The 24,199-nt window shown below is 42.0% G+C and overlaps 1 protein-coding gene across 1 annotated transcript; it reads right to left on the reverse strand.

Annotated features, from left to right (window-relative positions):
* Nucleotides 1-811: 811 nt before the first annotated feature.
* Nucleotides 812-18,657, reverse strand: CD86 (CD86 molecule; the record flags this gene model as incomplete). The annotated part of the gene is made up of 6 exons (XM_082004355.1): nucleotides 812-1,317; nucleotides 10,570-10,704; nucleotides 12,764-13,069; nucleotides 16,997-17,338; nucleotides 18,407-18,456; nucleotides 18,590-18,657. 6 exons carry the CDS (start codon nucleotides 18,655-18,657, stop codon nucleotides 812-814), a joined length of 1,407 nt encoding a protein of 468 aa, XP_081860481.1.
* Between the last annotated feature and the right edge of the window lie 5,542 nt (nucleotides 18,658-24,199).

Raw genomic sequence — 24,199 nt, forward strand, 5'->3', positions numbered from 1 at the left:
TGTATCTTCTGACTACTTTCTAATTTTACATGAAAAGTTCCCAAAATGTAAGCAGAACAAATGGCAAAGAATCTGTTGAGGGTGGATTAGACTTGTGGGATTGGTCATGAGCCAGGCCTGAGATGAGGAGGAAAAATGACAAGATGATAACTACAATGCAATATTAAAGACTGGCGGAGTGAATGCACAGATTCTCAATACCTTATCTCCAAAAGTGCTAGCTGCTGCTGGGGAAAAGACAAAGAGTCCCATCAGTAGGGAGGAGGATGCTGGTGAGACGATTTCTGTCTATGATGTAGCCCATGACAGAACAGTGCCCTGGAAGCAAACAAAAGCTGATGGTATCTGGAGCTGTATTGACAGCAGCATTGCCAGTAGATCAAGTGAGGGGTGTGACGCTACCTCTTTTTACTCAGCCCTTCTTAGACCACATCTAGAACAGCACGTCCAGTCCTGGGCTCCCCAACGCATGAAAGACATGGATAAATTGGAGCAAGTTTGGTGGGAGGCCATCCAGGTGGTGATGGGGTTGGAGCACTTGCACTGTGAGGAGGGGCTGAGGGAGCTCTCTTTGTGTGGCCTGGAGAAGAGATACCAAACTGCATCTTTCCAACACCTACAAGGAGGTTGTTGAGAAAAATGGAGCCAAGGCTCTTCACAGTGGTGCATGGTGGGAGGATGAGAGATGACAGCAAGCTGAAAGAAGAGAGGTTCGGGCTGGGTATAAGGAAAAAACTTTTCTCTGGCAATACAGTCAAGTACTGGACCAAGTTCCCCCGCGAGGCTGTGCAGTTTCCATCCTTGGAGGTTTTCAAGGCCTGACTGGGACAAAGCCCTGAGCAGCCCAGTCCGGCCTGAGAGCCGACCCCTTTTGCAGCTGGAGGGTAAGCACCTCCAGGAGGGTGACGTTGCTTCCAGCCTGCGACGCTGTGACGCTCTCCACGAAGAGCCCTGACAGCGGCATCTCCCCAGACTCGCCTGCCAGGGCAGCCGCACCCCTTCCCCTGCCAGGACACGCGGTGAGAGGAGCCGCCGCCGGCGGGAGGGCGGGCAGCCGCCAGGGGGCAGGCGAGGCGCGCTCATCGCCGCCCAACGGCCGCGGGGCGGGTCGCGGCCCCCCCGCCCCCGCCGCCGCAGCCAACGGTCGCGACAGAGGCGGTGGGCCTCTGCTGCGCCCGGGGACCGCCGTGACGGGCTGCCAGCTGTCACGACCGCCTCTTACTTCTTTTTTTTCCTTTTTTTTAAGGAAAAAAATTGATGTGGAATCAAAAGGGTACTGGGGTGTCTGTGCAGCCCTTGAGTGCAGGCGGCCTTTCCCTGAACAAAAGCCGTAGGCCGTATCTTGGGCCACATAGAGGTGCTCCCTGCCCCAGGGAGGCTTGGTGGGTGGGAGGGGAGCACCGGGCTTGCTTGGGAACCTGTCGATGCTGCTGGTCAAGTTTTCCAGGAAAGCAAAGGAGAAGATGGAGATCGGTGATGAGTGGTATCTGTTGGGGTCTGTATTGGGACCAGTACTGTTTAATATCTTCATTAATGACATAGCGAGATCAAGTGCACCCTCAGCAAGTTTGCAGACGACACCAGCCTGCGTGGTGCAGTTGACACGCCTGAAGGACAGGATGCCATCCAGAGAAACCTGGACAAGCTTGAGGAGTGGTCCCATGTGAACCTCATGAGGTTCAACAAGGCCAAGTGCAGGGTCCTGCACCTGGGTTAGGGCAACCCCCAGTATCAGTACAGGCTGGGGGATGAAGGGCTTGAGAGGAGCACTGCCAAGGACTTGGGAGTCCTGGTGGATGAAAAGCTGGACATGAGCCAGCAATGTGCACTCGCAGCCCAGAAGGCCAACCATATCCTGGGCTGCATCCAAAGCAGCGTGGCCAGCAGGTCAAGGGAGGTGATTCTGCCTCTCTACTCCACTCTGGTGAGACCCCACCTGGAGTACTGCATCCAGATCTGTATCCCTCAGCACAGGAAAGACACGGACCTGTTGGAGAGGGTCCAGAGGAGGGCCACAGAAATGATCAGAAGGATGGAACCCCTCTCCTATGAGGACAGGCTGAGAGAGTTGGGGTTGTTCAGCCCAGAGAAGAGAAGGCTCTGGGGAGACCTTACTGCGGCCTTTCAGTACTTAAAGGGAGCTTACAAGAAAGATGGGGACAGACTTTTTAGCAGGGCCTGTAGCGATAAGACAAGGGTGGATGGTTTTAAACTAAAAGAAAGTAGATTACAGATATAAGGGTAGAAGGTAACTATAACTAGATATAAGGAAGAAATTTTTCACAATGACGGGTGGTGAAACCCTGGCACAGGTTGCCCAGAGAGGTGGTAGATGCCCCACCCCTGGAATCATTCAAGGTCAGGCTGGACGGGGCTCTGAGCAACCTGATCTAGTTGAAGATGTCCCTGGTCAGTGCAACGGGATTGGACTAGATGAACTTTAAAGGCCCCTTCCAACCCAAACTGTTCTATGATTCTATGATTCTGTGAAGAAAGAGGAAGCAAAGAGCCAAGCCCGGTAGTCTGACTAGGGACCATCATTATAAGACAGGACTACATTTTTCCTTAGTGGTGTGCTGCTGCTGCGGGTGTTCTTGTTGGATTTTAGAGAGGCTAGTTACAATCAACCTCCTGAAATTCCCCTGCAGATGAATGTCTGGGATGTGATGCCCTTGAATCCAGTTTTCTGCTCACTTTTTGCCAATTGGAGGAATGCTAAGGAGTGGTAAAAACTGATATGAGAAGTATGTACCATGGCTCCTAACTCTGGTTTCTGTGATCAAACAGATGCTTTGCATTACTTTAGGGGAAGTTGGCTTTTGATGTATCAGTGTGTTATGCTGATAGAGCATTTTGGTATTTTGCTTGATAAATCCTACTCTGTTGCTGTACTGCAGTTGTTTTTGTACATTTTCTGCTCTGGGTATATACATAATATTGAAGGACTTTACCACTGACCCAATTAAAAAAACACAACAACTTCCTAGTGCTTATAGTCTAATTGAATTTCTAGAAGGGCTTAGGTCTGCAATCTAGTTTTCTCTCCTGAGCACTTCTAACCTGCTTCCCTATGACTTCAAAGGTGTTAAGCAATGCCTCTACCTTTTAAGTATAATGATTAGCTAGATCTGTAGTGGAACTAAAGCAGAAGAAGGAATTTTTGTTATTGATAGGTTCATTATTTTAAGTTATTTTTTCCAATACATCTGGACAAAGATGACTGGCCATTGATATCCATCAGCATAATTCTGCCAATTTCAGCCTATCTAAATCTGACTAAACCTCATCTGAGACACTCTCCAAACAGTAGTTGGAAAGTGGATCTCGCACTATATCCCAGACATGGAAAGAAAATCTCTGAAGAAAGAAGATCTCAGAGTTTGAGAGTCCTCCTCTGCTATCCATCTGATAGGAAAAGCTTGATTTCTACCTCACTCACAATATGCTCTGTTGCCATAGTCAGCTTGAGTAGTGGAAGATGTGACCACTGATAATTTTCTCAAGAAGCTATCTAGTGATGAAGAAATATGCTACTGAGTATCTTCTTTTCTTTCCTTGGGTTTGTCTTGGCTTTTCTTCCCACATCGAGTCTCTTGCTAGGTGTAATAATTTTTCTCCCTCTAATATTTTTTAAACCAGTCCCTTTCTATTCCACAGTACAAACCTTTATTATATGCTGGCTCTTCCAGATACATTCCAGAAACCTGGTTACTCTGCCTCTTTTAACTCAACTTCTTTGTCTCCTTTCCATGCAGCAGCACATGCTGGGAGCTGACAAGCTGGAAAGCAGCTTTGCAGAAAAAGACCTGGGGGTCCTGGTGGACCAAACTGAACATGAGCCAGCAACATGTCCCTGTGGCAAAGGCAGCTGATGGTATCCTGGGCTGCATTAGGAGTGTTGCCAGCAGGTCAAGGGGTGTGAACTTTCCCCTTTACTCAGCACTGGTGAGGCCACACCTTGTACTACTGTGTCCAGTTCTGGGCTCCCTAGTACAAGAGTCACTCTGTAGGAGGATCTCACACATCTTCCTTATCTAATCAGTCATTCCAAGTGTTTGAATGCTAGACAGATTCATCAGGTCCTTTCTCCATTTTCTTCATCATCTGCTTAGGTTGAACTCCATAAACTTCACATTGTGAACTTGCTTTCTAGAGCCTTAGTCACTTTTTACCACTTCTTTTCTATTTTTAGTATTTTAATATCTTTTTGAAATATGACTTATGGTTCTGGATACAGTGGTTCATTTAACAGTGCAAGGTAAAGAAGTGAGATATCTCCTCTGCTTCTGTGTCATAGTCCCATTTTCATACCTTCAGGGATTGCATTATCCCTCTTGGCTGTGAAACAGACTGTAGTTCCGGCAAACTGAAAGGAACGTGAAAGCTGTTTTCATAGTGTATCTTGAGACCCTTGAGAAAAGTCTCTCTCAGACTGTGGATTCTGTAATATTTGTAGGACAGAGGGAGGGCAAAGATGAAAAAGGCTGTAAAAGAAAGTTGTGGAGGTGGTAGAGAGGTTCTCAGTTTTGAACACTCTGAAAACAAAGAAGTTTCTTTTGCTAACAGCAGTACTAGTCTGAGGAGATAGTAAAACTAGGCTGAGGAAAGCTTTAGAAAATTATTCTGAAACAAAATAGTTATGCTTTTGATTTAACTTGTATGTTTCAGAAGAGGGTGGGCAATATACATGGTTCATTGGCTGTGCATGTATGTAATGTGACTGCAATCTGAGCTATTCTCACCTCATCTTTCTATTTTTTCCTAGTCCTATGTCCTTCTGAAATAATAAGCACTGCTTGTTAAGAATGAGTGGCTAGGCATAATTTTTATGATTTTCATGAGTTGTTGTTTTAAGAGCTATATTAACAAAAGCCGTGGACAAAAGGTATGCAGGTGTCAGCATCAAGCACACCCAAAGTGCAGGAAAATTTGATCTTGCACATCTGTCATAAAATTCTCAGGTACGTAAGGAGGTATGGCAAGTCAAGAACTGTGAGAATGTTCTGGATTTCAGGACTTCTGTGCAGAAGCTCTCCTTGCTAGTGGCACTGCTGCTGGCTGGAGAGTAGCCTTCCCCAGAAGCCAACGGGCAGACAGCTGCCAGAATGTTTTATTTCCTGGGGTCTCTGAAGCAGGGGATTGTGCCTAGGCTTTGCACTTGATGCATGTGCACTTCCTGTTTCAAGCCAGCCCAGAACTCTTTTCCTTACACTTTCTCAGCTCTCATCTGCTCCCCGCGCCCCCCCCCGCCCCCCCCGCTTCTTTCACCAGCTTTCCTGCCTAAGTTTCTCTTGAGAACCTTCTGGTAGCCAATCCTGAGATCAGAAAACATGTCTTCCTTAGACCCTTCCCTGCCCCAGAATTATGGCCCTCCCAGTGCAGAAGATGGGAAAGCAAAGAGAGACCAGTTATTAATTATGACAGCCCAGTATTCCAGTGTAGACAAGTATTTCATATCCAAACTTTTTTGCTTTTTTCTTTCTGAGTTTGGGAGAAAGGGGGAGAAAGAGAATTTGAAATCAAAACTTAGAGGTAATACACACAAGAACTAGATTTCTTTAATAGAATTGCTATATTTCTGTGGTCAAATGTAACTTCCAGTTAGCAAATACTTCACCTGAAGAGGAAAAAGTCCACTAAGGTACACTTGCCATGAGATGGTTTGTTAATAACAATGCCCTCAGAAGTGACTGTGGAATATTCTGAAAATGCAACACTTCACCGTCCCCTCACCTGTTAACCATAGGAAAGTATTGCTTGTTGCAGTAGCACTGGCTGACATTAAGAAATCCACAGTAAAACTAACTGACGTTCCTCTTCACTAATGTCCTGGATGATGGGATTGATTGTACCCTCAGCAAGTTTAAAGATGGTAAAAAACTGGGAGGAATGGCACACCAGAGGGATCTCAAGAGGCTGGAGAAATGGGCAGAGAAGAACCTCAACGAAGGGAAATTCAAAGTCCTGAACTTTGGGAGGAATAACCCCATGCACCAGTACAGGCTGGGGCAAACCATCTGCAAAGCAGCTTTGCAGAAACGGACATGGATGGCCTAGTGGACAAGTTGAAGATAATGCAGCAGTGCGCCCTCGTGGCAAAGGCAGCCAACAGTATCTGGGGAGCATCAGGGAAAGCATTGCCAGCAGGCTGAGGGAGGTGATCCTTCCCCTCTGCTCAGCACTGGTAAGGGCCCACCTGGAGTCCTGTGTCCAGTTCTGGTTTCCCCAGTACAAGAGAGACATCAACATACTGGAGAGCACCCAGTGAAGGACCACAAAGATGATTAAGGGACAGAAGCATCTCTCCTATGAGGAAAGGCTGAGTGAGCTGGGACGGTTCAACCTGGAGAAGAGAAGCTTCAGGGAGATCTCATCAGTATGTACAAAAGTCTGAAGGGAGGTTGTGAAAAAGACTGACTCAGGCTCTTTTCAGTGGGCCCCAGTGACAGGACCAGAGGCAATGGGCACAAACTGAAGCCCAGGAGGTTCCCTCTGAACACAAGGAAACCCTTTTTTACTGTGAAGGGTGATCAAGCCCTGGAGCAGGTTTCGCAGATGGGTCATGGATTCTCTCTCCTCGGAGATATTCAGAAGCTGTCTGGACCTGGGCACCTTACTCCAGGTGACACTGCTTGAGCAGAGGGGTTGAACTGGACAATCTCCCGAGGTCCATTCCAACGTCAACTATTCTGTGGTTCAGTGGTGGTTAATCAGTGAACTTGAAACAATCTATCACAGCTATAAGTCTGACGACAGTATTTTACCTTAGGGCATTGGGTACTGGTTTAACACAGTTTCCATTTCTTTGTTAGCATTTTCTGAAATTCATAATGTTACACCTAAAAATAAAGCAATAGTGTTTTTAAGTGAAGCTGTTATATGCTGTGGTGTGTAGTGGGTGTATGCTCATTTGTTTGCTTGCCATGTTTATAGAGTCACTAAATGACTGAAAGCATGCTGTCAAAGAAAAAACTACAAAATGGGTGAGGAGATAGCCTGGAAATCTGAATGCATTTGTATGGAGGACAAAAATGCCAGCACATCAGCTATGCTTTTCTTGTGCCTTGCTACTGTGCTCATTACATCTTCTAGCGCAGAGGATTAATGCATTTGAACAGATAGAGACAAACTAAGATTTTCTCTGAAGCCCACCTGCTTTTTTCCCCTTAACTGTCTTTAGATGCAGGAGGGAATTACAGTTAATTTTAAGAGCAAGAAAAGAGGAGGTAGAGAAATTCATCAGGTAATAGAAGGAGGTTGGAAGCCTAAAGTAGAGGGATGGCAAGGAGGGAAAACAAACAACTCCACTAATTAGGAACAAGTTAAGGATGGGAGGGAGTTGTGAAAAGATAAACCTAACCCACCTTTTCCCACTAGTTACAGCTGCTGATAGTGATAGTAGACAGTGTATTGGGGTGAAAAGCTGCCTCAGAGGTACTAAGATTGAAAATTAAAAAACTTTTGAATTTCCAAGTGCTAGGAATTTTTTTTTTGTGCTAAGTGAATACGCTAGGACTCTTGAGTCCTAGCAGAGATTTCCAGATACCTTATCCCTTGTGGAGGTTATTGTTTTTCTCCTAGGGACAAACATGAAAGGTTGGTGATGTTTTTTTCCTCAGTGCATAATGCTGACCAGATAAGCAGCACATCGGGATTTACAGCCTAGTTAAAGAGACTTCCGAGACTGTGAGTTCAAGAGTGTATGTGTACATGCGTGAATCTAGTCACATGGAAGACAAGAGACCCACGCGGCTGTTGTTTGGGTAGGAGCAAAGGTAGGACTTAGCTGTTGTTCTGATGACCTCAGTGTTAGGATTTGAGGTGGATGACTTGCGTGGGAGGGGAAAATGTTGAAAAAAATGAACTGAACTACAGCATGTGTTAAGAAGAGCAAGAGAGACAATACAAGTCTAGTGGGTATCCACCTGATTTAGTATACCTGATAGTTTAACAATGCTTTATTTAAGGAACCAGGTATTAATCAAGAATTAGAGAAGATTGTGTGACCCACTGGAGATATATTTGACAACCTGCAGCACAGAATCTAAAGGCCAAATTTTCAGACTGGAATTTTGTATTTAGTCTTTGAGGTGTGTAGGTCAATAAATCAGAGAGGTATGCATACACAGAGTTGTGCACATATATCCAGCTACATGAATGAATATATGAAACCTTCAGCTGTGCCATTCTTGGTCATTTTTACACATTTGCTTCCAAGAAATTATTCTGGGAGTATTTCTTCCCTGAGAACAGCAAATGTGGCTATTCCCCAATATACTGCTTTAATGGCAGGAGAATAAAACACCAACACAGAAAAAGACATATTTTAATAAGTCATTAAATAAGTTTGCTAGCAAATATAAACTTTTACATAAAAATAAAACATTTAACATTTAATAAAATTTGAGTGATATTAATCTGAATGAAAATATTTGGAATGTTAGTGTAATAGCTTAATAAACTGACTCCCAAATGGTTTGTCTAACTCAAAAGGACATGCACATTCTCTTACACACTTGAAAATGGAGTAAAAATTGAGGTGGAATCTAGCAACTCACAACATCATTTAATAGAAAAGAATATTTGTACCCAGCAGAAACCATAGCGAATTTATGTCCCCAGACTGAAACTCTGAGCTGAAATTTGTCTTGAGAATGTGATGCTAATGTCCCTGCTCTTGCTGAAAATGTCAGACCTACAAACACAATCAGAAGAATTTTATCTCAATTCTGCTGCATTCCTCCTCCTGAAAGATGTCAATGCTGTTGAAGAATATAAAGTGCAGAGATCATTCAAGACTGGAGAACAGGCACATTTTGAGTGAAACAGAGAATCTTTTCTGAAAGGTAAAACTAATTCCTATAGCTGAGCATACCATAATGTACAGATTGCTCTATCTTCAAGGTTTGAAGCAAAATTAAGAAAAGGAGAACATAGTCAAATTGGAACGTGACCTACTTATATAATATTTTTTCATTATCTGCTTAGCTTAATTTTACATATTTAGATTTATACACATATGAGTGATACCTCATGCTTTCATTTTCTATCCCTGCATCCACCTGAACAACTAGTACAGCATACAGTCAGAATACAGAGGAACAAAGTGTGGAGGTACTAACTGTCTGGGCATATTAAGCTTGGATGGTAGTTAAAAAAAAGTTAAGATAACCGAAATTATGTTTGAAGCAAGTTTTTTTTCAGGTGATTTCTAATTTCAAGTGTCTGATAGAAATTGCACAACTTTTCTCAGAAGGTGGGGAGTGCCCTGAAGTTCCTCTTTCTGCTGTGGAGCTTTACAAGAAAGTTACTGGTACAAAGCACACGGGCTCTGCCAAAAGCATTTATGGCTCATGACTAATAGCCTGCCTCTGATCATGTTTCCAGTGATGGTTATGATTCACAGACTGTGGCCTAACTCCTTCTGTTTCTGAGACATTCCCTTCTGTAACCCATGCAGCTCTGCCTTCTTCATTGACTCAGGATTTTACCGTGTCACAGTGCATAATGAAAGATACAGCAAAAAGATAGGCAGAGCATCGTATTTACTACCATTCTGGAGCAAAAACAAAAGCAGAGAACACTAAACAGTGGATTTCAGCCATCAGACAAACATGTTGCATGTTTTTCTGCAGGGTATCTGGGGAAGATTCTTGTTCTGGCAGAGCATCTAAGAATATGGGACCCCAGGCCTTGCTATGTGCAGAGAGAGTTCCCAGTCAGCAGTCTGGCTGATGGCCTCGGTTTCAAGCTGGATAGCTTCTAGACTGCTAGACTGACACCTAAAATAGATGAATATGTGATTTACAGAAAAGTGAGAAATAGGAGCTGAAAAAGAGTTGATAGCAAATGTCCAGTTATCTTAGGATTTGGAGAAAGAATGAGGTGGGGCTCAGGACCCTTGGTTGTGTAAGGAAGCAGGACTGACTATGAGGAATGCATTTCCCCCTTGCTACAAGGAAGGATAGAGTCTGATGTCAGCATGAGGATCCTTTCTGTGCAGAATAAACCCTGGACTGCTGAGACGTAGTCTTGGAACAAAACAGAGAAATACAATGCAAAGATTGGATTCTGTTCCTAGTACAAGATGATTCTTCCAGTCCAGTGTGGTGGAGCAATGCCTTGATCCTTCAGCTCTGTGGTGACAGAGATACTTGCACTTGACGGAAACCTCATCTCATCCCTCCCCCATCTCCACCTTTCTTATAAATGGTGATGGACAAGAAAGGTTTATACAGTTCAATGATTTTAGGAGCCAAATATACAAAAAAACAGGAAAAAAAGGAGGAAATGGCAGGAAAAAGTGGTACACTGGTGCCATGGCAGTCTCACAGAGCACAAAGAAGAGGGAGAAGTGGATCCCATGACAACAGAGGCGAAAGATGTTTTGACTTGCTGCTGGATGGACTAAGTTGTTGCAGGAACTAAATTGTTCAAGGAAGCTTAGCTTCAGCCCAACATGAAACCTAACTTTCTGTCAGCAGCTTGAATGTAGGTAAAGGGATGATTACAAACAGCAAAGCCTGTGACTTGAGGGACAGTAGAGCTGAATTAGAAGTAATAACTTACTCTGGTGGGTAGATGAGATATTTCTGTTCTTCTTCAGCATCACAAAACCCAGAAGCAGCGTGATCAGTACAATTGCAGATATAAGTGGGACAAAGAAATTTATCTTCACTTGCTCCATTTCTTTCCCCTGTATCTCTGAATAAGAAAACAGAGGAGATGCACACAGTATTTAATTTGGTGACAATTAGATTAAAAATTCTATCCCAAAGTTATGTGAATTAGAAGTTTAGGGAAAGGTCGTCACCATCCTTTGCTTTTACAGTGCTTTAATACAGTCAAGAAATCACTATCCACATTGCTTTATTTCCATTTCCAGTAACTAGCAAAACTACCAGGTCTTAATGGCCACTTCAACAACAGTAAGGCAAAGTACTCTTTCTGAAGTTTGTGTAACATGTGGGAGATCAGCAACTTTAATTAATACAAAAGCCTACGAGGCAGCTACTGTGCTAATGCTACTTTGTGCTACTGTGCAAGTCTGAACAACCTGGCATATGTTATTGGTATCTGTTGGAAATGATGGTCAAGGCTTAATGAAATGCCGTAAGGGATGTGAAAGCAGCAGGGAATGCAAAGGAGTTTCCCTCTATTTCTGGTTATTGTGCTTTTGTAGTTTTGGTTGCTAGGGTTAGCAACTGATAGAGCTTCAGTTATCGCCAAACAAAGCTTTTGTTTATGTGGAGTTCCTAGTTGCTTGCCCACTGTCACTGCTTATCAGATGGCTACTTTCATAAAGCCAGGGAGGAGAGAAGAATTGAATAAGGACGAGGAGGATGCAGCACTATAGCAAATATAGCTAATATAGCCATGTTAACATGCATGAGCAATGTATAGAGCTGTGCAAACCTCAGAAGACTTCTGTATTGTATTTTATTTAAAAATCCTAGAATGTAAGGACATCAGAGGCAGTTTGCCCTATCTAGCAGTGATGACTTAACCCTTTAGCTAAATTTATATGAAGAAAACTGCACTGTGGAACTTTTTTCAGAATGACTGGCAAGCTTCTTTTGTATCTATCTGCACTAGTAAGGTGCATGCCTGTACTACCGTGGTAAGCTTTCCTACAACACTACCATTCCTTCTTGGCTCCCTGTTCCCTGTCAGTGGAAGCACAGCTCTCCATCTTCAACATTGTCTAAAGGAGACATGTGCAAGCCAAACAAACTTATGACCAAAGTGGGACTTTTCTTTATTTTGATGCCCTTGTGCCATAGCTAACAAACAAAAACGTGTCAAAGGATGTTCTCCTGTCCCAGGTGATAAATAAAACATATCTTTAGTTTAAAGAAAGGATCAGTCATATGGAACCCTGAGATAATACAGCAGTAAAGTCTTATTGGAACTCAGGTCACCAGCTTCTTCTTGCAGGAGGTGTCAGAAAAAAAAAATCCCCAGATAGTAATTTTGGAATGGGCACTTCATTCTGCCAAATGTTATGAAAACCACCGGGAATGCTTTTAAGACTAGTCAAAGTTCCATGGCCTTTACGCTTACACTTAAACTCTGCACAGTCTATTTGGCAGTTTGTGTGCCAAATCTGGTCCAAGTGACTCTTCCATTTAGCCTTCTGCCTCTCCCTAAGGAATGATTAAGAATAGCAGCTCAAGCACTTAAACATCAGAAAAAAAATCTTTTTTACTGTCAGGGTGCTCAAACACTGGAACAGTTTGCTGAGAGAGGTTGTGGAGTCTCTATCCTGGGAGATATTTAAAACTTAACTGGATAATGCCCTGAGCTACCTGTTGACCCTACTTTGAGCAGAGTGGTTGAACTAGGTGATCTCCAGATGCCTCTTCCAACTCAACAGTTCTCTGATTCTGGGAAGTGGCAATCTCTTTTAACAGCTGTCCCCTCCAGAGGCTGGTTGCTGCCTAATCCAGGTTGCTATGTTGCTATTGCAGCAGAATCTAGGGAGGAGATGAACAGGGCTGTGTTCTGGATTGTGTAGCAGTAGCCTTCCTTCTCTGTACCCTCTCCTCACTGTAGTAAGACTTCCCATATGGAAAGGAGAGGGAATCTGATGGCTGTGGCTGTTGGTGAACAGGATGGAGAACGTACAACCCTTGTAACCAACTCCTACTGCTACTTAGGGTTTATTCCCTGCCTTGACTATGCTGCTATCTGTGATCAGCTCTATTGCAATGTGTCCTGCTCCTACCCATGCAAAAATCGGAATGGGCAAATGGAGACTCACCTATGCCTAGTGGCACTGAGACAAGGCTCCCTAGCTGCTCTCCGAGGTGAAGCAAGCAGCTAATATTAGTGAGGGTGTTTTTAGGAACTGTGATATTCAGCTTGCTAGTAACATTGTACAGCTTTGTTACAGCATCCTGCAAGACATCCATGTGACGCATAAGTCTATATGTTCTGTTGTTGTGTGAAATTAGCCAAGTCATCTGCTTGGGCTCTGGATAACCTCCGCTGGAAGAACAGGAGAGATTCACGTTGGGCTTTAGTTCCCCAGTGTGCAGCCATGCTATTTCAGGTTGACTATAGTTGGCTGAAATAGACCAAAAAGAAAGCATCATGAGTCAGACATACCACATTTCATGACAGTTCCTAACAATCACTTAAGATTTTCAGGCAGAAGCAAGTCTAAACAATTTTCTCAGGAAAACAACAGGAGTCCCAAGAAGGGTTTGTTATGTTTTTGGTACATGTAGACTTGCTGCTCCTTGTCCTCAGGGTGATTCAAGGACATAAGTTTGATCAGCCAGGCAATGGGCCCATCTCTCCCACCTCCTTTAGATCCATTGACACCTCAGAGTAATCAAACCTGGCCTGCTTGCAGGTCAGTGCTTAAGCACACAATGGGAATGGGACACAGTGCTTCCTACTCTTCACCTCCTAATAGGTAAGGGGAAACCCACAAATTTCTAACTGTGAAACACAGAGAAAGAAATCATCTGAGGGACTTCAGATGGGGTAAGTTGGAGGTCCAGTGCTGTCATAGGTAGAAATATCCTCGGTGTCTGTCAGTATTATGGGTAATAATTTTGCAGCATATAAAGTAATTCACTCATCTTAGCTTGACAGTAGGCCTCCCTTATCTCAGCTTTTTATGTGGAAGTGACTACAGTACAAGTTTTTTTACTTTGTGTCAATAGATACTCATCCCAGTCAATGAAAAACACACCTGTTACTTTAAAAACTCGAGTTTCATAGGCAAGAAATAGTTAGTGAAACAGGATTGGAAAGAATTATTTAAACATAAAATATTAATGATAAATGGAAGTTTTAACCAAGGCTCTCTATTAAATAACCTCCCAAATATTCTCAATCAGGATTTGTTTGGTTAAAAGGTCATAGTAGAAACACTAAACTATTAAGGAAAAGGAGAAGGAGAGAATGTAGACATAGGACAGACTGCACATTGGCATACAGTAAGTAAAAAAACCCCACAAAACCAACAACAAAAACCAAGAAATGGACTCAAGACTTCATTGCAAGTACTTCATTATTTTAGTGACAAAAGAACTAAAGACAAGATAGAGAAATATTGGAGAAGGGGAAAAGAATTCTTAAAAAAATATGAGCCTAAGAGGGTCTGACTCTTTTGTGAACACACTCAGTTGTGTTGAATCCATCCTCACCGTAGTGTATTGTTATTATCGATGGATGAAGAAATATGATATTGCTTTTATTTCCTCTATCCCAACACACAGGGAGTAGGATTTAGCTTAGTCACTTAAATCCCCAAGAGAGTCCACGATGGTGACTTCAAAATGGAAAAAGCCCCACCTTTTTTACACCACAAAATTTAGTTAAGTTGTCCCTCAGGAGAGCTATTTATTTATATTTCATTTTTGGAGTATTTATTCTCTCCTTGGCATTTTATAGGGAGGGCAGGAATGCAATCCATGGCTGTGGAACTTGCCACATCATCTAAGTGATTTAAGAGTTTCAATCTTATTGACAGTAAACAAGTGGAAATAGTGGAATATACCCTGATCAAAGCACTTCTGTTTTATGGCTTCTGGAACCTCAATCTACTGAAAAGTGATGTTGGTTGCATGCGGGGTGTGGGCTATGTATATGTGAGCTTTGGATTGTTAACAGAAAAGCATGTTTCAGGAAGTCTTTTGTATTTTAAAGATAACATGTCTTCCAATAAGGCTATGGGGTTAGATTTAAACACCTCAGGAGACAGCAGATCCATCAAGTCCTTAGTATTTTTCTCGGTGGCTTAATCACCCTACCTGGTTTTGTTCTATTTTCTAAAGTGACAGTGTGCCTTATTTCTCACTTGCTTACAGCCACTGAATGTTTTTATATCTTCACTTAACTAATTAGCCTTTTTTTAATATCCAGTATTTTATATTTTATATTACATTATAACAACCAGTATTTCAGGTTCTTACACTCTGAAAACAAGACTCTTCTCAGTCTTCTATATTACAAGGTAATCAGATTGATCTTCTAATGTCTCCAGTTGGACTGTATTTTTCCCAGCCTTCAGCTAACTCTAGTAGTTATCTCTTCACATTTTCAAGTTTTTCAACATCCCCTTTAAAATGAGGACAGTAACTGTTAAGTTTCTATTCTGACATCAGTTTCACTCCCAACACTTTGAATAGCACATATTTTGAAATAGTTTCCCTAGTCTCACCTACTTCCCATTTTGATCCATCCAAAGGAAGTACTAGAGAAATGCTATGGCAGCAGAATTTCCAGTTAAGCTGCTTGTCACCATGGTCCCTACCTTGCCTGTTTTAAGAGCCAAAGCTTTACATTGTGAAGCCCTCCCTTCTTTCTGGAGAAGGATCTGTGTTCACTGTTATTATATATAATCATCCTGGCTGTACAAAATACATATAATGTACATGTATCTATCTATATATTGTCCTAATGTAATACATATAAATAATACATGTAAACTGTATTAGAAGGTACTTCAATATTTCTGAATGGCCTTGGTCACCAAGTGATCTAGACAGCTTTGTATGACTGCCCTATCTTGTACAACACTCAATCTTTCTTATGTCCATTTTAAGTGTGACACACCATACTACAAAAAACCCTCTATGTATGATATGAGATTCTAATTAAGAAACAGTACGTAAGCACAGGTACATTTCGACATTTCTATTCTTCTTATTATTATTTTTAAAGTTTTGGGGTTTTTTTAAATATGATTTTATACTGCTCCTTCCTTTGGGACCTTATTGAACAGAGAGTCATTTGGAAGAAATAGAGCAGCACATAGTTTAAAACAGTCTTCTTAAGTTAAACCTTAAAAGGTCTAGGAGAGTTTTAGTGCCTAAGTATGAGACTTCCGTAACATGTTGCTCAGATGTTGGCTAAGCTGATAACTGATTTAACTGCTTGAATTAACTGAACGGTTCATGCTAGGCATCTCTTAAATTGGAGGCCTTGGTACTGACTGGACATTATAAGTTTCTGAGTTCTAAAAATTTGCTGAAAATACTTCTCAAGTAGATTCCAGGAGAATCAAAATTAACAATCTAGGTTTTCTATCTGTGGATGGAGGGAACACTTGCTGATACCACTAAGCGAAATAGGCTCAGATGTCCTGGTACTCTGTTTTTGGCTGCTGTTACACATGGCCTGTTATCTTTTGAAGCATTATGCTGAAGCCTGAAAACACCAGTGGAAGTTAGAAGCTGTTATTATTAATGACTAGCACTATCATAGTGGAAGAGAGAAGACAGGCATACGGACAAAGGTTACTAACAGAACAGTTTAAAATAGAAAACCATTAGAACAATATATTAAGAATTACTGAAAATATTAGAAAACATTAGGAAAAGATTGCTTCCTCACTTCCATTCCCCTGTTAAAAAATTTGCTGCCTTTTCCTGTGATAACATACATGATATCAGTTGAGTCTCATCAATGCATGCATTTTTTCTTCAGAGATATTTTCAGTCTTCATTTAACTGAATATATGAATTTCTACTCCTCCACATGTGAGCTGCTCTTTATTTTCCCTGTGATTTAGATGATCATAAAATAGCTGTGTGTTTGCAGAAATCTTGTTATGTTTCAATTGTAATTTACTACCAACAATGATAACTACTGCTACTTTTAATAGAAGGTAGTGCATCAGATGCAAATAAAGAAGTGTATTTTCCAGAGTCCTAAAAGCCATAAAACTTGCAGGAGACAAGAAGAAGAAGGCAGGATGGTTTTCACTATAAATTATGACAGGGTGGGAATCAGGAATGATGTAATATTGAGCAAATTATCACCTCACTTTCTTCTACTTCTGATTGCTTCCACCTGAGCACTTTTCATTCAGAGTTGAGGATTTTCTATTGAGAATGCTCTTATCCATCTTTAGAAATTCTGCTCCACATCTCCAGTGGCTTGGGGACAGTACCACATATTTCTGGACTGAACAAAGTGACAGAGAATCCCCCCAAAAAAACCCCAGACCAGATGACAATTAGAAGAGGTTACTTACCAATGATGTGCAGTAAGCACTCAGATGTGTGTATGACCTTTGGCGATCCTTTATCTCTGTGCTGTATAATACATGTATACTGTCCCTCATCCACAATTCCTGCATTTAATAATTGCAAGGTCCATTTGTCCATATCCATCTTGGTGCGATTTATGTATTTAGGACTAAGGTTATCATGTTTTTCTTGGCCGTAGTATACTTCATGGACTACTTCAACAGCACCTTTTTGCCAAAAAACTCTTAAATCCTTTATGTCAGTTTTCTGAGAATTTGGAAAATAGCAGGATAGGTATGCAGTGTGATTGAGAAACGATTTCACCTGATGCACACTGGCAGCAACACCTTAGACAAAGAGTGAGAAGAAATTAAGATTTCCATCAGCTACCAAGTATTTGCGCTCACAGAGGCACCACTTAATGACAGCAGAAATAAAACCACTAGCATTTAGACAAAAATTCTCCCACGAGGTGTGACAGGACACATAGTTGCACAATTTCGTTTCAAAAAAGTTGAGTTCATTCTCCTAATAAAATAACGCAGCATTGCAGTTTTGAAGAAAATATGAAATGCACACTGTGTAGTAAATGTTGGTGTCTAGGGAATATGTGACCAGAAGGTCAGAAACAGGTGAACACTTTCAGTCTCACTGAAGAATTAATCTGAAGTTTAATGATAAATTAAATGTCAGATTTAATGGTTCTGTAATTAATCCAGAGTTTAATAACAGATTAAAGTCAGCTTTAACTGTTCCATTGCTGACTGTGTTAACAGAAATAGTCAATAAACACAATTATGCCTTCATGCAGAGGAAACATGAACTGTATTACACAAGGGATGATTTTTCTCCTGCTTTCGTCAGTGCACGTACCCATTATTACGGGTGGCGATGGGCCGGGAGGACCGTCTTGTCTTGGAATGAGAAATGCAGTCTTCTATCCCAGAAGATAAACACACCTCTGCCATGTTCAAAAGGAGGAGAAGATTTACGGTCTGTCTCCTGGTGCAAAGTTTTGACTGCTCTTCCAGAGCACCAGACTGCCAAATGATCTCTGCCTAAAACTCCAGTTGCCCCACATCAAACTGTCAGTTTTCAATTTCATACTGCTCTCCTCCATAATATACAGAGGTGATATACACACATTTTAAAGATAGATTTAAATAAAAAATTTGAGCGCAACATAAAACAAGTGTAATGTAAAGATACAAAGGTGCAGAGAGAAAGTACTTACTATATAGAGTCCCTGCACACAATTTAAATCCATGTCACATAGGCTATATGACCTTGATTGTGCAACAGAAATGATTAATTACTGCTAAGGAATGATCTTCTTTCTTAGTGGATGAGAAAGTATCACGTAGCAGGACACCAATAATCAAAACAGTTTTTACAATTAAAAATGCACCTTTTACCTGGGAGAAGTATCATAGCATAAAGGAAGAATATGCAGACCTCCATGATGCTGTAAGAAGAAGAATGAAAGAAATATGTTAGAGGTTGAAAACACGCCAGTACCTCCTCCAGTACTCCCAAAGAAGTGGTAAAACAAGAAGTTTCTCAATAGTCTCTCTCTCGCTAAAAGTTCATCATCTCACCTTTTCCCGTGGAGCGGTGCAAGGACTTCTGTGTGCTTTGCAGCCTTTAGTAACAAGAAGCATGCCATGACTGATCTCTGGTTTACAGAGGAGGTGATGTGGCACAAGATTACTGCAGGCAGGGTACGCCATGGGAGGAACACAGAGCCCCCAGGGTGCAAAGGACAGGACGGATACCCAAAACGCCTGGTGTGGAGGGAAGAGGAATGTGGAGCATGCTTGGCCTGGCAGTGTGGGGAAGAAGATGGGGGAATTGAAAGCAGAGGGGGAGGAGAAGGTGACACAGAAGGAGGAGGTGGGGGAGATGACGATGATGTCAGCTGCTGAAAGTGATGAAGTGTGTGACCTTCAGTTTTGTAACAGGAACCTATCCTTAATGGCAGTGAAAGATAACTGAAAGAAATCCTATATGGTTTAAAGAGTTGAGGCTAAATAGCACATAATTTGTGGTCAAGAAAAACTAGTATCTGTTTCGAAAAAAAGAAAAAAACACCTATGATTCATCTCATAAACAAAACACTTCTATGGCTGCTTGGGTTCATGTGGTATAAGGGCCTATAATCCTGGTAAACAGCCAAATACCGTTCCCATGCACTGGTGAGAGAACAGCACCTGCATCTGACTGGCCTGTGGCAGCTGGTTTGCATTTTAGCAGCGCCTTTGTGTTTTTCCATTCTATATATTTGGGAGAAGCCTCCACATCACCCTTGCCAAGGTCCTTCACTCTCCTCCTTTAAACAGCTCCAAAGAATCCTCTTTTGCTGGAGCAGATGTAAAAATTCCTCAGTTCTCATACTACTTAAGAACAGTGAGATTGCTGTCTGCTGTCCTGACTGGTAGTACAATTTCCTGATGGTTTCCCATTTTTTGTCATATCTTATTTTAAGCTGGTACATTTGGGTCTCTACCTTTACCCCAGGTCTCTGGGAGCAAGTCTGCTCTTCTGTTTAATACAGAATTCCCCTCAGTCTGCTGACATGTTTTTTGTGTGGGTACTGTAACGTACAGACCTGTGAATTATATTTTTTTCCAGACCAGATTCATCCTGCCTTTCTTAGGAAAGGGGAGAAAGCAGCCCAAACCTCTCAGATGATATAGATAATTTTGTGATTCACCTGTTGTAGCAGAAGAGGCTTGTGCAGAATCCATTGCTGTAGACAGAGGTCATTCTCTTTCTGCTCCAGCCGCCCTACTACATGGTGAACTTTTATCACGGGGGTTTCCTCCTAGGCTGGGCCCCACTGAATTAAACCACACAGCTGATTGCCTAAATAAAATTGCCTGTGCCAAGCTACTGAAAACTACAGAAACTCCTTCTCAGCAGTCGAATTTCAATCATATTTCCCTCCTGTGAATACGAATTTTTGCTTTCAGTCAAGTAAAAAAAAAAAAAGGATAGCCCTATTTTTTGATCCAGTGTTGGTGTATAAGAGAAGAAATTAAAACAATTTAGCAACTGGAAACGTAAGTGAAGTAGAGATGGTGTACTGCTGTAGCTAGGCATGTTTTGCAATGACTGTCTCACAGCAGTCTCACCAAAACCGGAACTGAAAATAAGAGGGAGAGGGAGAAATAAAACCCAGGCAAAAATACCAGATAACACCGCTTGCCTTTCTTTATGGTTGGATTTGGAGCTGTGAGGACTCAAAGATCCCACATGGTTTCCTGGCTGCTGTCTTCCAGGAGAAGGCATGTTGCTGGGGATGGCTGCATGAAGAAGGATCCCGTGAGTCTGCAGAGGGGTGTACATCCACATTCCCTGCAGAGGGAGGTCACTGAGTGTGACGAGCTGCTTCTCTTACACAAGCTGCTTTATAGAGAGTTGCTGAATCATGAATCGGGCCACTAAAACTTCAGTGCTGCAAGCAGCTTCTCCTCCCCTTTTTTACAAGATGCCTTTAACCAGCAAATGCAAAGCTTGGAGCCAGTGTCCAGAAGACTGAGGGGAGGAAGGAGAATTCCTGCCTCTGTGTTGGCTATTTACACCATTTTTTTGCATATTCAATACAAATTCTGTGCTCAATTCTCTTTTATATCTGGAGGCCATTGAAAGTCTGGTTATGTCTCACCATTGTTTAGCAGTCAAAGAGGGCTAGATAAGAGGGCAAAGATAGATCTTGCTTCAGGGTATGCCTGCTGCTGAAATATGGTGCAGACCAAAGTTCCCTCTTCATGGCCATGGCCCAGTGCATGAGCACTCTGCTCCGCTTCAGAGCATCGTGGGTCTGTGTATGGATGTGCAGTTTTTCTGTTCACATGCTGATGCATCCAGCTGTGGTAGTGGCGCTTTTTCATGTGCCAGTGATACCTGATGAGATGAGAGTGGTTTGATGACCCAGGGCTTAAAAATTCTCTCCGGCATCCAGAATTATGTGAGGTCAGTCCATGGGGAGGTAATTGTTTTCCCTTGCTAAATAAGGCTAGCACTATGAGGTGTGTCTTTCTTGCCTTTTGAGGCTTTGTCAGCCATTCCTGGAGATGTCCCCATGACTCACAATTACAAATCATGTGTGGATGTCAGAGATGAAAAATGGAGAAGTATATTAATTGAAATTATGACAGTAGTCACACTCAACCCTTTATTTACTATCTCTGCAGTCCAATCACTGAAAGGAGAAGAAACCATATGAGTACATGCACTTTCCTGGCCCTATTCATGACTGCTTTGGTTTGGCCTAAACCAGTCTGAGAAAAGTCATGAGGCAGTTCCCACTTGGCTGAGTACAAGGGGATTCCTTCCCTGAAGAACTCTAAGATGGATGTTCGGGAAAAACAGGCAACTTCACTCCCTTTACTTTTGAGGGCAATTGCCAGAAAGCCCTATTTTGAGATTGGCTTGTACTTCCTGTCTCTTGTTTCTCCCAATCCAGCACGTGAGTGCAGCCTGTGAGAACCCAATACGCACAGTGAAGCATGAAGGTCTTGGAGTAAACAAGAGCTTTGTATCTGATATGCTTGCCTGGGTTTTCATTTGCTCTCTTTTTTCCTGTTTTCATTTTTGGATGTAGTCATTATCTTTTGAAAGACACTGTCAAATCTGTGCTCTTTGACTCCTAAAGTTCCTTCACTGCTCTTCACTTCCTTTCAAAATGTTCCTTTCTTACATGTTCTTACATGTAATTAGTTTATTTTCTTACATCAGGCATGTATCTTCTATGGGAAGACTCTCCTCCTTCATGTTTCACAATGAACTCAAAACAAAACTGGCCACTGAACAAGTAACCTACTCTTTTGACTTTTCTAGTCTAGGGAATTTTTCTAAAATTTCCACCCTGTGCAACACTGAGTAGCTCCATGAGCAGTGCCGTGAGCCTCCTGGAAACAGGACATCTGTGACTAAGACTTTACACCGCTGACCTGAAAGCTATCCTAGAGACTTCTAAATGAAATTCTGCTAAAAATGCATTTGCCAGCCTTCTCTCATGTTGTAAATACAGGTTGATTTGAACAAATGTTATCAAAGTAAATCACAACTTAAGAAAATTCCCTTAATGTGGCAAGGTCAGAGAATTCCAGGATGTCCTCCACCCAAATACTAAGCCATAATAAACACATAAATATCCAACAAGGGACACATTCTAAAAGCATACCATTACTTAGGCAACTTGTCTTTCCTATGTACTTCTCCAGCTAGAAAGTGGCACTGTTTTAATTAATTGCTAAACTTCTATTGCTCGTTCTTTTAGAACAATCTTTTACGCCGTTACATTTAAAAATTCTCAGCTTGTTGATTAGTTATGTTGTTATTACATTAAAAGAAACCCTCTGTCCCCCTAATGTTTGATTTCTGAATGCATTTTTTATTCCTTCAACTATTCCCTCTTTCAGTAACACCCTTTTATTATATCTAAGATCTTCAGGAGAACTATGAATTTCTCTACGATTCTGGTATCACTTTGCTCTAACATCCAGAAACTCCTCTTTTAATAACAATTAAACAACACCAATTATTTAAATAATACCTTTGGTCCAAGTAGCATGGAGCATTCCGCTGCCTCTGCAAGCAGAATTCTTCATCCACAACTACAGGGCAGGTGTCTCTAGAAGAGAGCACAGCGACTGCCTAACGATGCACGATCCCACAGCACAAATCATAGGACATGAACATGCACTCCATGTAAGTGAAACTGCAGGGGAAATTTGGAGGGGAAGAACGGCATCAACTAGAATGAGACATTCATTGGGATTAGCTGTGGTGTTTATTCTGAGTGCCATCTAAAGGACAGGTCACGCTCACATTATTTTTGCACACCCTAAGCTACACCTGGCCACAGAATTGGCATTCTGCATCACAGGTACCGCATCAGGTGGTGTCTGTCCTTTCCTCGCCCTCGCACTTGCCTCAAAGTTGTCAGCTGGGAAGTAGCACTTGTTGGATTCACTTCTCACCAGATCACACTAACCTGCTTGACTTTGCAATGAAACAGAAAGAGCGCACCACGCAGGTGACAATTTAGAGATGCCAGATGATTAACAGACCAGTCAGTTGCTGGAGTTCCCTCAAGAGTCATTGTACAGAAGAGAGAATTCAAATGCCCACTCCTAGGTTGCCCCTCTTCTGAAGCTCCTGCTTCCTTCCACACAGGACACTTTGCCTGGGAATGGCAGCATGGCTACACAATGCAGTACAAGCATAACCTCAAGCAGCAGTTTGGCATCTCTGATGGCAAGATACGTACACAAAAGGATGAAGCTGTAGTTGATTCCTAACCTATACCCCAACACAGCTAATAAGGATTAGCAGCCATACAATATACTACTATATGTTTAGTCCTCAGGTATTACATTCTCTATTTTCAATAAGCGTCTTTCAAAACCAGCTGGGCATGTGACACGAACCTTCTACTGCTTCTTAAACAGGGGGATCCCTGATCAGGAGCTACTTTTTCTTGCAATAAATTAATCTAAATTATTAAATAAATATGTGATATTCAGAAGTGCAGTTAAATATTTGAGCCAAGCCCTCCTGCTCTCAGTTCTAGTGCAGAAATCACTCTGGGGACACATACGGATTTTCTCACAGTGCTTCTCATGGCATATTAACTGATTTACAAAGCTAAAGGAAGAGGTTTTGCCCTTTGGTTTTGGGTCCCTCCCTTCAACCACCAGAATTACAGTAGTTGGGAAGAAAGGACCTGATTCTCCTATCTACTGGTGTAAATTGAGACCACCATCCTTATAACACGCATAATCGGGAAATGCCCTGTAGATCCACTTTGGTCCTTTTGCCCAGTTTCTGATCATATATGTCCTGCTGCAGGAATTCAGTAAATAATTGCGTTTACGCCACTGTAGAATGGGCTCTGGCTCATTCTGCTGTAGACTGGTCAGTTTGCTCCAGGGAATAAGGGATGTGTGTGAAGCTGCTACAATTAGCAGCTGTGATTCAGATGAAATAGAGAGCAGCTGTGGAGCCACTTTACTAATAGCAATTACATTTTTACAAATGTATGCTCCTACTTGTTTATATGAGCATTTACAAAGGCTTGCTTCAGTAACTGCTCAAATCATTATCAGATAAATAAAAAAGCAAAGCCACTCAATTGAAAGCATTATTACAATACTAGGGAGTACCTTATTTCTTTCTCCAGACTTCCTGTCTCAGATGTA

Source organism: Phaethon aethereus (assembly GCF_964289735.1).
Source record: "Phaethon aethereus genome assembly, chromosome: 1".
NCBI lineage: Eukaryota > Metazoa > Chordata > Aves > Phaethontiformes > Phaethontidae > Phaethon > Phaethon aethereus.